This window comes from Sebastes fasciatus, chromosome 4 (genome assembly GCF_043250625.1).
Source record: "Sebastes fasciatus isolate fSebFas1 chromosome 4, fSebFas1.pri, whole genome shotgun sequence".
NCBI classification, from domain to species: domain Eukaryota; kingdom Metazoa; phylum Chordata; class Actinopteri; order Perciformes; family Sebastidae; genus Sebastes; species Sebastes fasciatus.
In genome coordinates this window covers 34,270,219-34,282,397 of record NC_133798.1, presented here as the reverse complement: position 1 = coordinate 34,282,397, position 12,179 = coordinate 34,270,219, and the positions used below count along the sequence as shown (strand labels likewise).

Genomic DNA, 12,179 nt, shown 5'->3' with positions numbered 1-12,179 from the left:
TTTATACTACAAAACGTCAAAAGAATACTGAAAAATGCCAAATCACAAGTTCCTAGAGCTAAAGGTGATGTTTTGACGTTGCTTCTTTAGTCTGGCCAACTGTCCAAAACCCCAAAATATTTAATTTACAAACAGTACAATACAGAGAAAAGCATAACATCTTCACATTTTAAAAGCTGGAAATCAGTTATCAAAATTGTTGACAATTAATTATGCAAGTCAGTATTTCCATATATAACACTAACATTTACTACAAAGTAATGACAAAGGTTTAGTTTGATATTTTTATTTTAAATAAATTTGGTCTAGGGGTAAAACAAGCAAAATATATTCTTTTGAATAGAATAGAAGTTACTGTGTGTTCATAAAGCGTTCCCTTACATATTTCATCACTTGGTGTAAAAATGCGAACACATTCAAAAAGGATGAAGAGATGTATTAACAACAGACGGATACACATGGTTGTATAAACCAAATGATCTTGTGTCAAATAAGATCCTTATCCCGAGTGTGTAGCATTTTATTCCACTCCTGTTTGCTCCATCAGAAGAAAACACGAAACACAGGAAATATCCATTTACAGATGTCCCAGAAATGACTTCACTCCCAGGCGTGTAGCAGCATCTAGCTGTTGGCAAAAATTAGACATAGTCTGCTTGATTAAGTGTCCATCACACATAGGATGTGTAATCCAGATCAGTCCACCTTTTGTTCTGCTTTCAGCTGCTGTAACGCAGCAGCAGCAGCTTCTTCTCTGACTTTATAGCCCATCAGTTCTGTCTTCAGCTCCCCAGGCTTTGGTGGGATCTCTGGTACACTCTGAAAGATAAAACAACGGAAAGACTGTTAAAACACACACAGAGAGATTGGGCCTGAATAGTTGGATGGTGTTGTATTTTTATTTTTTTAAACCTTTCAGCAATCTAAAACATCAGCAGTAAAAGTCTGGCTTTAGTGTCATTGGAGGTTTTTTGGGGCCAATACTGACACAGTAGTGCTACGTAAATGATTTTGAATTGGTTTTAAAAGTCCTGGTTGGTTCATCCCTACTGTATAGTATGTATGACCATCTTTGAGTAAAAGCCAACACTTTTACATCTGCCGTGTGGTGGCTGTCAAATTGCATTATGGGAAATGCAGGAAAATATTAACACATACAGTATACTGTATTATATACTATATTGTATACTGTGTTTTACAAACTGTATATATATATATATATATATATATATATATGTATTTACTATTTCTCTATACATACTACATTCCTGTATACATCTCTGTATATATATTTTTAGTACTACTCATTATTACATACTACAATCCTGTTTACACCTCTGTGTACATACATTACTTCTCATCATGCATAAACGTACTACATCCTGTTTGAAATACTGTCATTAACTAAATTACAAATTTCCGCTTACATTACTATTTTTTATTTACTTATAATTATATTTATTTTAACTGCACTATTTTATGCCCTACATTATCATTTTAGTTTTACATTTGCTTGTGTGATTTCCCCTTTTGTATATACATATTTTATGAGCATTGAGACCAAAGATTTTCATTGCCAATGACTGCTTTGCTGGCATTTACATATGACAAATAAAGACCCTTGAACCTGTAGCATGTGTTGTTATATAGCTGAAAAATATTTCAGCTGTGTAACATACTATCCTATGTGTAATAACAGTAGCAGCAGCCAGTTGTATGTTCATCACTACTGCAAGACTTTGTATTGTATTTTCCAAACCTTTCAAAACAATTGGTCACTGTGTGGAAACAGGGGTTAATTTAGTCCCTCACCAGATCAGGTAGGTAGTACTGGTGGACGACCTGTGCTCCTGCAAACATGGCCAGTACACTGGCTCCAAGCATCCTCAGGTACCGAGGCCAGGACACACCGGCTGGCATCTTCACACACTTCTGGAAAAAAAGAGAGGAAGAGATTAGTAAACAACTCAAAACTGTATGCCATCAAGAAGCATCTAATCTTTTAGTCTGATCCCCTACTAGTCCCTAAGGCAAATGTGATGTAAAATATTTTTCTTGCTAAATAAAAAGTGCTATTGTCTGTTAAAATAGTAAAATAATACCTGAGCCCCCAACATACAATTTATGGATTGAGAAGGTATGGGACATTTACCACATGGAACAAATAACCTATTCCCTTAGACTCCAAAAAGACGAAGCCCTGCCATGATTATACTAATAGTGATCGGTGATCTGAATATTTTTATATATCCTGGATCGTACTTGTATCTTTGTCTTCCTGACCCATATCATCTCTCGAAGCACATACACACACCCATACAACACACACACACCTATACAACACACATACCCTTCCAAACACTTCCCCTACCTGACCTCTGACCCTTCACCACATTTATTTTTATTTAAATGTATTTATTTATTTATCTTACTTTGTTTTATTTTAATTCTTTGGATTGTTTAAGTATGTGTCCTCCCCTTTTCTCTGAATTCATTTGAAATTATAGTTTAAGATGAAGTCTTGTTTTTTTTTGTGTGTTCCCCCCCCCCTGTTTTAAGTTGTGAAATTGTGTGTAAAAACAAAGAGACAGCTGTAAAATGAAAATACAGGAGGAAAGAATGTGATGATGATTGTATAAGTTGCTGAAGCTGCAATAAAAACTAAGTTAAAAATTGTAAAATAATGCCTCATAATCAGGACTATGCACCATATAATTTGACAGTTTATAATCAATCATATTGAATCCTAGGATGCTGTATAGCTATGGGTATGCATTACCATTAGGGCTGTCTAACTGACTAAAACTCCATTTTAATATCATATGCATGCATGCACACTAATCATGCATGTACTGAATAGATTGTTAACAACCTGCAGAGCACATCCAGTAGCAGGATCCCAGTATTCAATGTGATTAAGCTGCTACTGTTAGACCTGATGTTACACTTACCAGGGCTAAAAGTTAGAAAAACAGAAACAGTTGACTGAGCTATAGACACAAACTGACATATAGTGACACTAGTAAGACCTTACCTTGTTTATTTCACTGTCACTTAAATAAAAGACTGCAAAATGAAGCTTATTTCCACCATAGTGGACCTAAAAGTCTAAATGTCTGTCATTGAGACACACAAGCAGGTCATGCTGTTTAGCTAACACGGAGATGAGTTAGGAGAAAACAGAGCTCTCACTCCGCCTGTATTTTGCTGACACCACAACGTTTCCTGTCACCCGTTTGACTATTTGTGCTAGTATGGACACTGCTTTTGTGAATTTATTGGTTGAGGGTGGATTGTAATTGGTCTTATTTTCAAAAAAAAGAAAAATACACATACATACATACACATGTATACACGTACATATATATATATATATACATATATACACACATACACACATATATACATATACATACACACATATATATATACATACACACATATATACATATACATACACACATATATATATATGTATATATACATATATATATATATATATATACACACATACATACACATACATATATAAATATATATATACATATACATATATATACACACATACATACACATACATATATATATATAAAAATAGAAGAAAAAAATAACAAATAGTAATGATAATGAATAAATAAATAAAATAAAATAAAATTTAAAAAAGGAAAAATAACTTATTTTCAATTTAAGACAAGTACATTGGGGAAAGTTGAAAAAGAGTGAATAATACTCTGGCTAATCTGGAGGATTCAGATGTGAACTTTTCCGCATTTGTGTGTAGTTTCAACTGGTCCTGTTTTCACTATAGAGTGATGCGCTTTACAGAAATACATGATCTTTGGCTGCCACGCTCCTCTGCAGTGTAAATTCGTGCTGCTGCTTCCGTACATCCGGGACCTACCGCCATCTAGTGGTGGTTTGTACACACTCCTATAATCATCCCTCTATTTAATCATGTTTAAATTAATAAATAATATATACTGTTTTATTTATTAATTATCAATCGTTGGTTGTAATAATATCATACACATACGCATACATACATACACACACACATGCATGTATATAAAAAATAGAAGAAAAAAAAGATAATAATAATAAAAAATAATAATAATAATAATAATGAATAAATAAATAAAATAAAATTTAAAAAAGGTTTCTCAAATAATGACAAAAAACTAATCATGTTAGTTTGACCCCTGCAGTAACACCTCCTAACAACATGAGGCAGTACGTCTTCACTGAACCTTCACTAAAGGAAGTATTGAGCGTTTAAATGGTCTTTGTTTTGGGAGGATTCCCAGCCCCCCGTCTCCTTATTTGAAAACTAAAGAACAAAAATGTATGACAGGTATGTTAGTCTGCTCATCTACCTTTATGTCTCGTTAACGTAGAGGTTACTTTCGGTTTCCAGTCAGCTGTAAGACCTTCTGATGTTTCTAGCTTCTCTGTAGCTGAAAGCTTCCATCATCGTCCTGTAGAGCTGCGTCCATCCGTCTCTTCTTTGTGCCAGCTATGTTTCCGTCTGTGTGCTATAATCTCCACACAGCTCTCTGTGTCTCCAGTCTGTACTGATGATGCTTTCTGGTGGCAGCAGCACAATGAATGTTCATTTATCCAAATAAGTCCAACAGTTTAAAGATGGAAGAAAACCAGTATACATCTCTGACGGTTCCTACGGATTATTTCCAGCAGTGGTGAGTTGGTGCTGGAGGTGGCAGGTCATGAAGAAAACTTCTCCTGTTATTATCTCTCTTCATTTTCATGCATGAGATGATGGAGAAAAAATACACAGCATCATACATACCTGTGCACTTTTATATATTTAGACTTGTGGCAAGTGATAGTGTAATTATTAAGGGTAATAACCATGTAATACCTTTAAATGGGAAGGTGACCAATGGCTTGAATCAGATATAACAATAAATATAATTAACTGACATTTGTTAATTTCTATGATGATATTATATTGTGTTCTCTGTAGCTGGTTTGACCAATTTACAAGGATATTTCTTAAAAGTTTGACACATTATCCAGCAGTTATTATTACACCATTCCTTGCTTCAGGCTTCCAGAGAAAAAATACACAGCATTTGACACATTACATCATACATACCTGTGCACTTTTATATATTTAGGCTTGTATCAAGTGATAGTGTAATTATTAAGGGTAATAACCATGTTATACCTTTAAATGGGAATGTGACCAATGGCTTGAATCAGATATAACAATAAATATAATTAACTAGCATATGTGATTGCCAGTTAATTTTTATGATGATATTGTATTGTGTTATCTGTAGCTAGTTTGACAAATTAACAAGGATATTTCTTAAAAGTTTGACACTACCCAAGCCAACGAGGTTATGTGGGCCCCACATGGGTTATGCTTGGGGTACCTGAGGAACCAAGTGGGTATGGGCCCAAAATGGGCATCTTATCTGGCGCCCACTTGGATCAACTAAGTTGGTCACCAAGTGGGTTCTAGGTGGGTCACTAATAGGAAATTAGTGCATGGGACCAACATGGAAACTGTGGACAAACCCACTTACAACCCGTATTTCAGGCCATGTAGCCCCCATGTAGTTCCCACATAGAACTTAAACCTGGGGCCGAGATGGGTTTTGGTTTATGTTGCCCAGATTGGGCCCATAAAACACCAAGTGTACTCCTGCATGAAACCCACAAGGGCAATTAGAATGGGGCCATTATGGAACCGATGGATATTCCTATATAGGGCCCATTTTTCAGCCCATTTACTACCCACATAGGCCCCACATACGAATGTTGGCTGGGACATTATCCAGCAGTTATTATTACACCATCCCTTGCTTCAGGGTTCATAAATACACCTGCAGTGACTTCTTACTCAGCCTTTTTGCCAACTGTAGAATGGACAAACTCTTCACGTTTGACCTGTGGTTGACTTCATATCAATCACAATCACAGTGTTTTTGCAGTTGTTTGTTTATCTTCATTCCATTCTGGTCAGCCTTACCTGAACGCGCAACAATGTTGGTGTTAAAAGACCCTGTTTTTGGGTGCAATGAGTGAGTGTTCTAGGTTATATACTCAAAACCAGCCACAATAAAGTGAGGAAAAATACTTCCAGAGCTTGACTTACACACTCTACACTGAATGAAATGCAGACAAGTATATATATCAGCGCATGTGTGTTTGTGAGTATTGTCTTGTAAGTTTGCCTCACCCACTTCTTCACGCACCCCATTGAGCACCAGACATAATTTGTCCTTTCTTGCTTTGTCTGGGTCCTGTTTCCTTTTCGTCTTTTGCTCTCCTTCCTTTTCCTTCTCTCTTTTAACTTTTTTATCCTCCTCCTCTTCCTCCTCTCCTTTTTCTCTCATGCACCCTCTCTTTTCTAGGTACCAGTCCAGCCAGCAGCACCCCGAGGCGCAGTATGTGATGCCGTATCACAACGTGGGCCATTACACAGAAGGTCCCAGAGATGAACTCGTCATGGCCGAGCTGTCTGTCCACCGGGAACCAACTGTTTACCCGGAACCTTTTTACCAGAACTATAACCCCCCGGCCCAAAATCACTACCATGATCTGACCTACCAGTCGAATGTCAGGGAGCAGCAGCAGCATCCTGCACACCTGCACCACCCTCAGCATCAAAATTCAACACAGCAGCAAGAGCAGAGTGTTCAGCACCAACCTCAGCCTGCGGTTCCAACTCAAGGTATGGAAGACGTTAATGATCAAAATAATTCTCCCCCTACACCCAAAACAGCTTTTTAAAATAAGTTTTTACACGTTCCTCCTCTCTGTCCTAGCTGTGACACCGGTGAAGAAGAAGAGAGGCCGGCCTCCTAAGCAGCAGACAGAGGAGGGCAAGGTGCCGGAGGAGGAGAACGAGATTGAGGCCGCCAAAAAAGCCAAGAGGGCTCTCAACCGCTTCGGCGGCTTGACAGTGGCTGAGGTTATGGCCAAAACCCTGCCAGACGTTATTACCTACAACCTTGACATTTTGATAGTGAGTTATTTACTGGAGAGTTATTAAGAATTTATGTATTTGTTTGTTTGAATAAGTAGTGAATTGGTGTCAGTTGTACAAAAAAAAAAGAGATTTGCACGCCATGTCTATGTTGAAAGGTTTCAGTCACAAAAAAAATGTAATTTTCCAGTCTGTTGCCATGGTAACACCTTCATGTTTCTCTTCAGATTGGAATTAACCCAGGACTATTGTCAGCCTTCAAAGGACGCCATTACCCAAACCCAGGAAACCATTTCTGTATGTTGAAATTCAATTTCATTACTGACTACAGGGAATACACAACATCTTTCCCATTTTAACTGCTTCTACCGTGCTGGACCCGCCGCGGCTCCGTCATTACTAACACTTGTCATGCAGCTCAGATTTGTTCAATCTCATACCTGAATTACAAAGAAAATTCATGAAATGAGGTAGCTTTTGTTTTGTCTGCAGCCAGAAAAAAAATGGTGTCTTGGGTTTGAATATTTAACTAAGTATATAAATAATGTAGCTTCAGTGTTCACTGCAGCAAGCAGTCGAGCAGACAGTATGTGTGACACTGTGGTACCACACTGAAGGATGTTTTACCTTATAACTTTGATGTTTTTTAAGGGGTCATTAAAAGGGAATGTCAACATTTAAGGGGTCAATAGAAGATTTATGACGCCATTTTCAAATGTATCATCAATGGAGGTTTTTGCCAGACAGTTTTTCACAATGAGACGCTGCTGAAATCAGGGTGCACTATGATTTTCTTAAACTTTTACGTCAAGCTCCTCAAGGATATTTGTCATCACACTAGTCCTAGTCTTAGTCCACACTAGAGCTGTCCTCGACCAAAAGAAGTTCTTAGTCAACTAACACTGGAAACTAGCACCAGCCACCAGCCACCAGCCAAATGCTGGTAAAATATGCAAGTGGCTGCTAGGTTTGTTTCACTCACCAGCCAAAAAACAATGGTAATCTATGGAGGTTGGCTGGTAGATTTTGTAATCCACAGTGGCAGGTGGACAAAAAGGTTCATTTGCAACACTGCTAATCTATTTTCCACAACGAATCACACAAAAACACCACTTTAAATATTGTGATTACCAGAGATGTGCTCATAAGTTTCTTAGAAATAAGTCATTCAGCATGAAAAAAGCATAAAAATTACTAATCGACTAAAGAAATCTTAGTCGACTAATCGACTAAAACGGGGCAGACCTAATGTGCGCACAATTTTTCTCTTCTCTAAAGAATCTTTTAGATGTATAACATAGGCTCTTTATTTCCCTTTACATTTTGGGTCATAGTTTATCATTATGCTGGTAAGGCAACCAAACATATTTGATACTGGTTCACTTTGCCTTAACCTCAGCAGATCCAGTATCACTATGGCACATCGTTTTACAATGAACATATTTTTACTGTGTGGCCAAAACTCACTAAATTATGCTGGAAAACAAACCTGCACATCGTCCAGCTGTGTGTGCTGATGTAGTCCTGTAGATACAGTGCAGTTACAATAACTGAAAATGTCCTAAAGTATTAAAAAAAAACTAGTTTGGGTCCAGTGTTTTGAAATGTATTGGATGTGTCTCGATAGCCACTTGGTTAATTAAATGTTCAACTCTTCTCTCCTATTCAGGGAAATGTCTGTTTCTTTCTGGTCTAACTGACGAGCAGCTCAACTTCATGCATGACCAGAGCCTGCCGGAGAAATACAGCATCGGCTTCACCAACATGGTAGAGAGGACCACACCTGGCAGCAAGGACCTCTCCAGGTGAATAAGAAAAATTATAAGACTACAAATTAGTCTTTTTAGTTAAAGCTTTTATACAGAATGATTCAGAGTTGATGCAACATTAGACTGAATTTTTAAGATCACCAACAGTGAGGAACTTCTTGGTAAAAGTCACCCGATGTAATCCAGTGTGTCCCTTGAAACAAACATCGGTAATATTTTTCTGGTTTTATGTTTTTGTCCCAGTAAGGAGATTCGTGAAGGAGGTCGACAGCTACTTGACAAGCTGCAGAAATACAAACCATTAATAGCAGCTTTTAATGGAAAAGGTACAATTATTAAAACACTGAAACTACTGAACTTTCATTTTTTAGATGGCTTAATCATAAAGCCACGGGGTTAGTTGAACAGCGTACTGACATTTGTTCATTTTGGCAGGTATTTATGAAATCTTCTGCAAAGAAACCTTCGGCGTGAAGGCAAAGAATCTCGACTTTGGTCTACAGCCGTACAAGATCCCAGAAACTGAAACGGTATGTTGAAACAGTACCTGGATTACTCTTAAAATACACTCAACAATACAATCCTCATGGCGTATTTGATTTCACCTAGGTGTGCTACTTGATGCCGTCATCAAGCCCTCGCTGTGCCCAGTTTCCCCGTGCACAGGATAAGGTGCATTTCTACATCAAGCTGAAGGAGCTACGAGACGAGATGAAAGGCCTGGGACCCCCCAGGCTCGAGGTGGAAGAGACGCAGTACTCGTTCGATCTGCAGCTAGCTAAAGGTAAACAGAACAACTCCCTTTACCTGTGTAGCACGACTGAAACATCCGGTGTCGGATTGCAATTCACTTTGTGGCTCGTTTGGATACAAAGATATACCTGCTTATTGGGATTTTCTGAAACATAAGTAGGGTACATCTTTACTGACATAACTGTATCTTAAATGAAGATCTAACTCCTTGATGTTATGTTTGTTCTGCAGAGGATGCTAAGAGGATGGCAATCAAAGAAGAGCAGGTGGATCCAGAGTATGAAAGCAACAGTGTGCTGCAGGGGGACGCGAGGCAAAGCAGCAACTCCTTCAAGTAAAAAAGAGACCGAGGAGAGGAGAAAAAAACAGGCCTGTCTGCTGTAGCACACAGGTAGCGTAGTAGTTACCATGTAGTTCTAATTATATTTAGTTGGAACTAGATGGAAGTGGACTTAATTTCAGATGGTAACTGTTATAATGACTCCAAACCACTGTGACTGACTACCTTTCTAAAGCTATTAAGAAGTCTGTTGATTTTCATACAACAATGAACCAATGACCTCAACCATCCTGGAAGTAAAGATGGATTTGTCAGTCCAAAAAACATTTTTAGGCACACACTACATTTTTGGAAACACTGAATGTAAACACATTCGTTGGTTTGCAAGAAAACTCCACAGGGCACCTTTAAAGGTTAACTTCGCTGTTTTCAACCCGGTTTTCAACCCCATTTTCCCATGTTTTTGTGTCTAACTGACTCATTGGGACAACAATTTCTGAAACTGGTCCAGTCTTGAGGGAGAGCTTTGTAGACGGCAGCTGCTCACGGGCTGCAATATGGTGCTATCGGGGCAAGCTGGCACCGTCATTTACGTCCAATAAAAGTGCTTGTTTTAGCCGTGACAGGCTGTGATTGTTATTTCAAGTGTCTGACATTATGGAAAGAGTCTCGCTCAAGGAGATGTCTCGCTCTGAAATCTGGCGAGGTGACGTTTTGCCGGAAGACAACGGTGGAATACATCCATGGTGGAAACACGAGTGCCAGACGGGCAGAGTTTGTTGTGTTGGAGTACAGAAAGAGTAGCTTAGTGTTATCTAAAAGATTTTCAGTGTCATGGCTGAATATTTAGATGATTTCGACAATGTGGATGAATTTGATGGCAACCCCTATTTATTTGAGCTAGAGTATACGGATATTCACATTTCACATTGAGAAAAATGTTTTATTTCTCTGTAGGGTCCTTTTCATAATGTTGTCAGACACTTATAATAACAATCTGAGCCTGCCAGTGGCAAAAACAAGCACTTTTAGTGGATGTAATGTTACATTGACACTGCTGAATTGCCCTCTCAGCTTGTTTCGCGGCTGCCAGTTACAGCATTCTCTCTCAATACTGGACCAATTTCAGAAATTGTGGTCCGCATTAGTCAGTTAGACACAAAAACATGGGGAAAATAAGTTGAAAAATACAGAAGTTACCCTTTAAGTTCACATAATTTGCAGTTAATGACAGAAAACACAAACATGGTCCTTTTTAAAATATTATTTTTTGGATGGTTTATAGAAATAAAATATATTGCCGAACTATTACCAATGTATCGGTTAATGACATATGAATGCCTTCTGCAAGCAGCACAATCCATCTCTTTGGTTTGTATTGTGGTATCTCGCAGAAATGGACAGTGTAGGCCAGGCAGCGGACAACATGACACGGAACCAATGCAGCTGGAGAGCTTCGCTCAACAGACACCAGATATCAGCTGTACTAGTAGCATGATGCATCATCATGAGGGTGAGAAACCCTCTGATGACACCACAAGAAAAGAGAAGTCACACAGTTTCCTGAGGCCTCGCAATGTGACGCACAAGGGTCAAAGTGCCCACAACGGTTACATTTTCTAACTCTCAAACAGACTGTGCATGTCCTTGGTGTTATTTTTTATCACTATTTATTGCATTTTGTATGGTACGTGTGTCCAGTGACTTATTTTTGTATTTTGAAAGAATGACATTTTATGATTTATCAGCCGTATAAATAGTTAATTGTACTCTGGAGTTTCTAATCTGTAATTACAGAGTTATTAAAATCTCTTCTAAAGCTGGCATGTTTATTGTCTCATTGTAACATGAAGCTGTAATATGTAACCTGTAATGTAAGGAAACACACACAAGCCATCAGAAAACATTATGAATGCTTCCTCTTGAGTGGAAAGTCATATTTTCAAAGCTCCATTACCAGAGGAGGAAGATTTGGTTATTTTGATGATTCACCTGCTAATTGACTTGTTCTCCTTACCAGCAGTCGTGTATCAAATACACTGGTGCATAATTAATTTAAGCGTGTAGTTGCAGATAAACACCAACATTTAAAAGGTTAAAAACACATGGTTTGAATGGTTTTAGAAAGCATTCAAGTTTTACAAATTTCTGGCTACAATATATGCAGGGCAACTGCTTTGTTGAATACTTTAAAGGACAGATTCACTGTTTTTGAACCCAGGCTACATTAAAGCGTTCGTTATCATTTATATGCAATTGTACATTGCACAAATCTGCAATTAAAAACAAATTATAAATTAAATTTTCAAAAATGGAGAGCTCACTGTTTATCCTCATATTTTCTGCTGTAAAAAAAAAAGTAAAAAACACAAATACCAATGATGTCTTATCAGGTTGCATTGATTTATTTTTGCACATC

At 37.9% G+C, this 12,179-nt stretch overlaps 2 protein-coding genes across 7 annotated transcripts; one reads left to right on the top strand and one right to left on the bottom strand.

Moving 5' to 3' along the window:
- Positions 1-270: 270 nt before the first annotated feature.
- uqcc6 (ubiquinol-cytochrome c reductase complex assembly factor 6) lies at positions 271-4,503 on the bottom strand. 3 transcript variants are annotated; one of them, XM_074633885.1, is made up of 3 exons: positions 4,374-4,503; positions 1,813-1,932; positions 271-819 (listed from the first exon to the last, which is right to left on the bottom strand). In XM_074633885.1, the coding sequence occupies exons 2-3, from the start codon at positions 1,918-1,920 to the stop codon at positions 697-699; spliced, it is 231 nt and encodes a 76-aa protein (XP_074489986.1). In that variant the 5' UTR covers positions 1,921-1,932; positions 4,374-4,503; the 3' UTR covers positions 271-696. The 3 variants fall into 3 exon arrangements, with proteins under 3 accessions (XP_074489986.1, XP_074489984.1, XP_074489985.1); XM_074633883.1 differs by lacking the exon at positions 4,374-4,503 and adding an exon at positions 3,035-3,185; XM_074633884.1 differs by lacking the exon at positions 4,374-4,503 and adding an exon at positions 3,035-3,180 and having other exon boundaries at positions 1,813-1,929.
- On the top strand, positions 4,207-11,587 carry tdg.2 (thymine DNA glycosylase, tandem duplicate 2). 4 transcript variants are annotated; one of them, XM_074633876.1, is made up of 10 exons: positions 4,293-4,351; positions 4,627-4,697; positions 6,384-6,703; positions 6,798-6,997; positions 7,186-7,255; positions 8,628-8,763; positions 8,971-9,053; positions 9,163-9,257; positions 9,337-9,511; positions 9,712-11,587. In XM_074633876.1, exons 2-10 carry the CDS (start codon positions 4,642-4,644, stop codon positions 9,816-9,818), a joined length of 1,242 nt encoding a protein of 413 aa, XP_074489977.1. In that variant the 5' UTR covers positions 4,293-4,351; positions 4,627-4,641; the 3' UTR covers positions 9,819-11,587. The 4 variants fall into 4 exon arrangements, 3 of the variants coding, with proteins under 3 accessions (XP_074489978.1, XP_074489979.1, XP_074489977.1); XR_012593680.1 differs by lacking the exon at positions 4,293-4,351 and having other exon boundaries at positions 4,560-4,697; positions 9,712-9,871; positions 11,155-11,587; XM_074633877.1 differs by lacking the exon at positions 4,627-4,697 and having other exon boundaries at positions 4,207-4,351.
- The last annotated feature ends 592 nt before the right edge of the window (positions 11,588-12,179 follow it).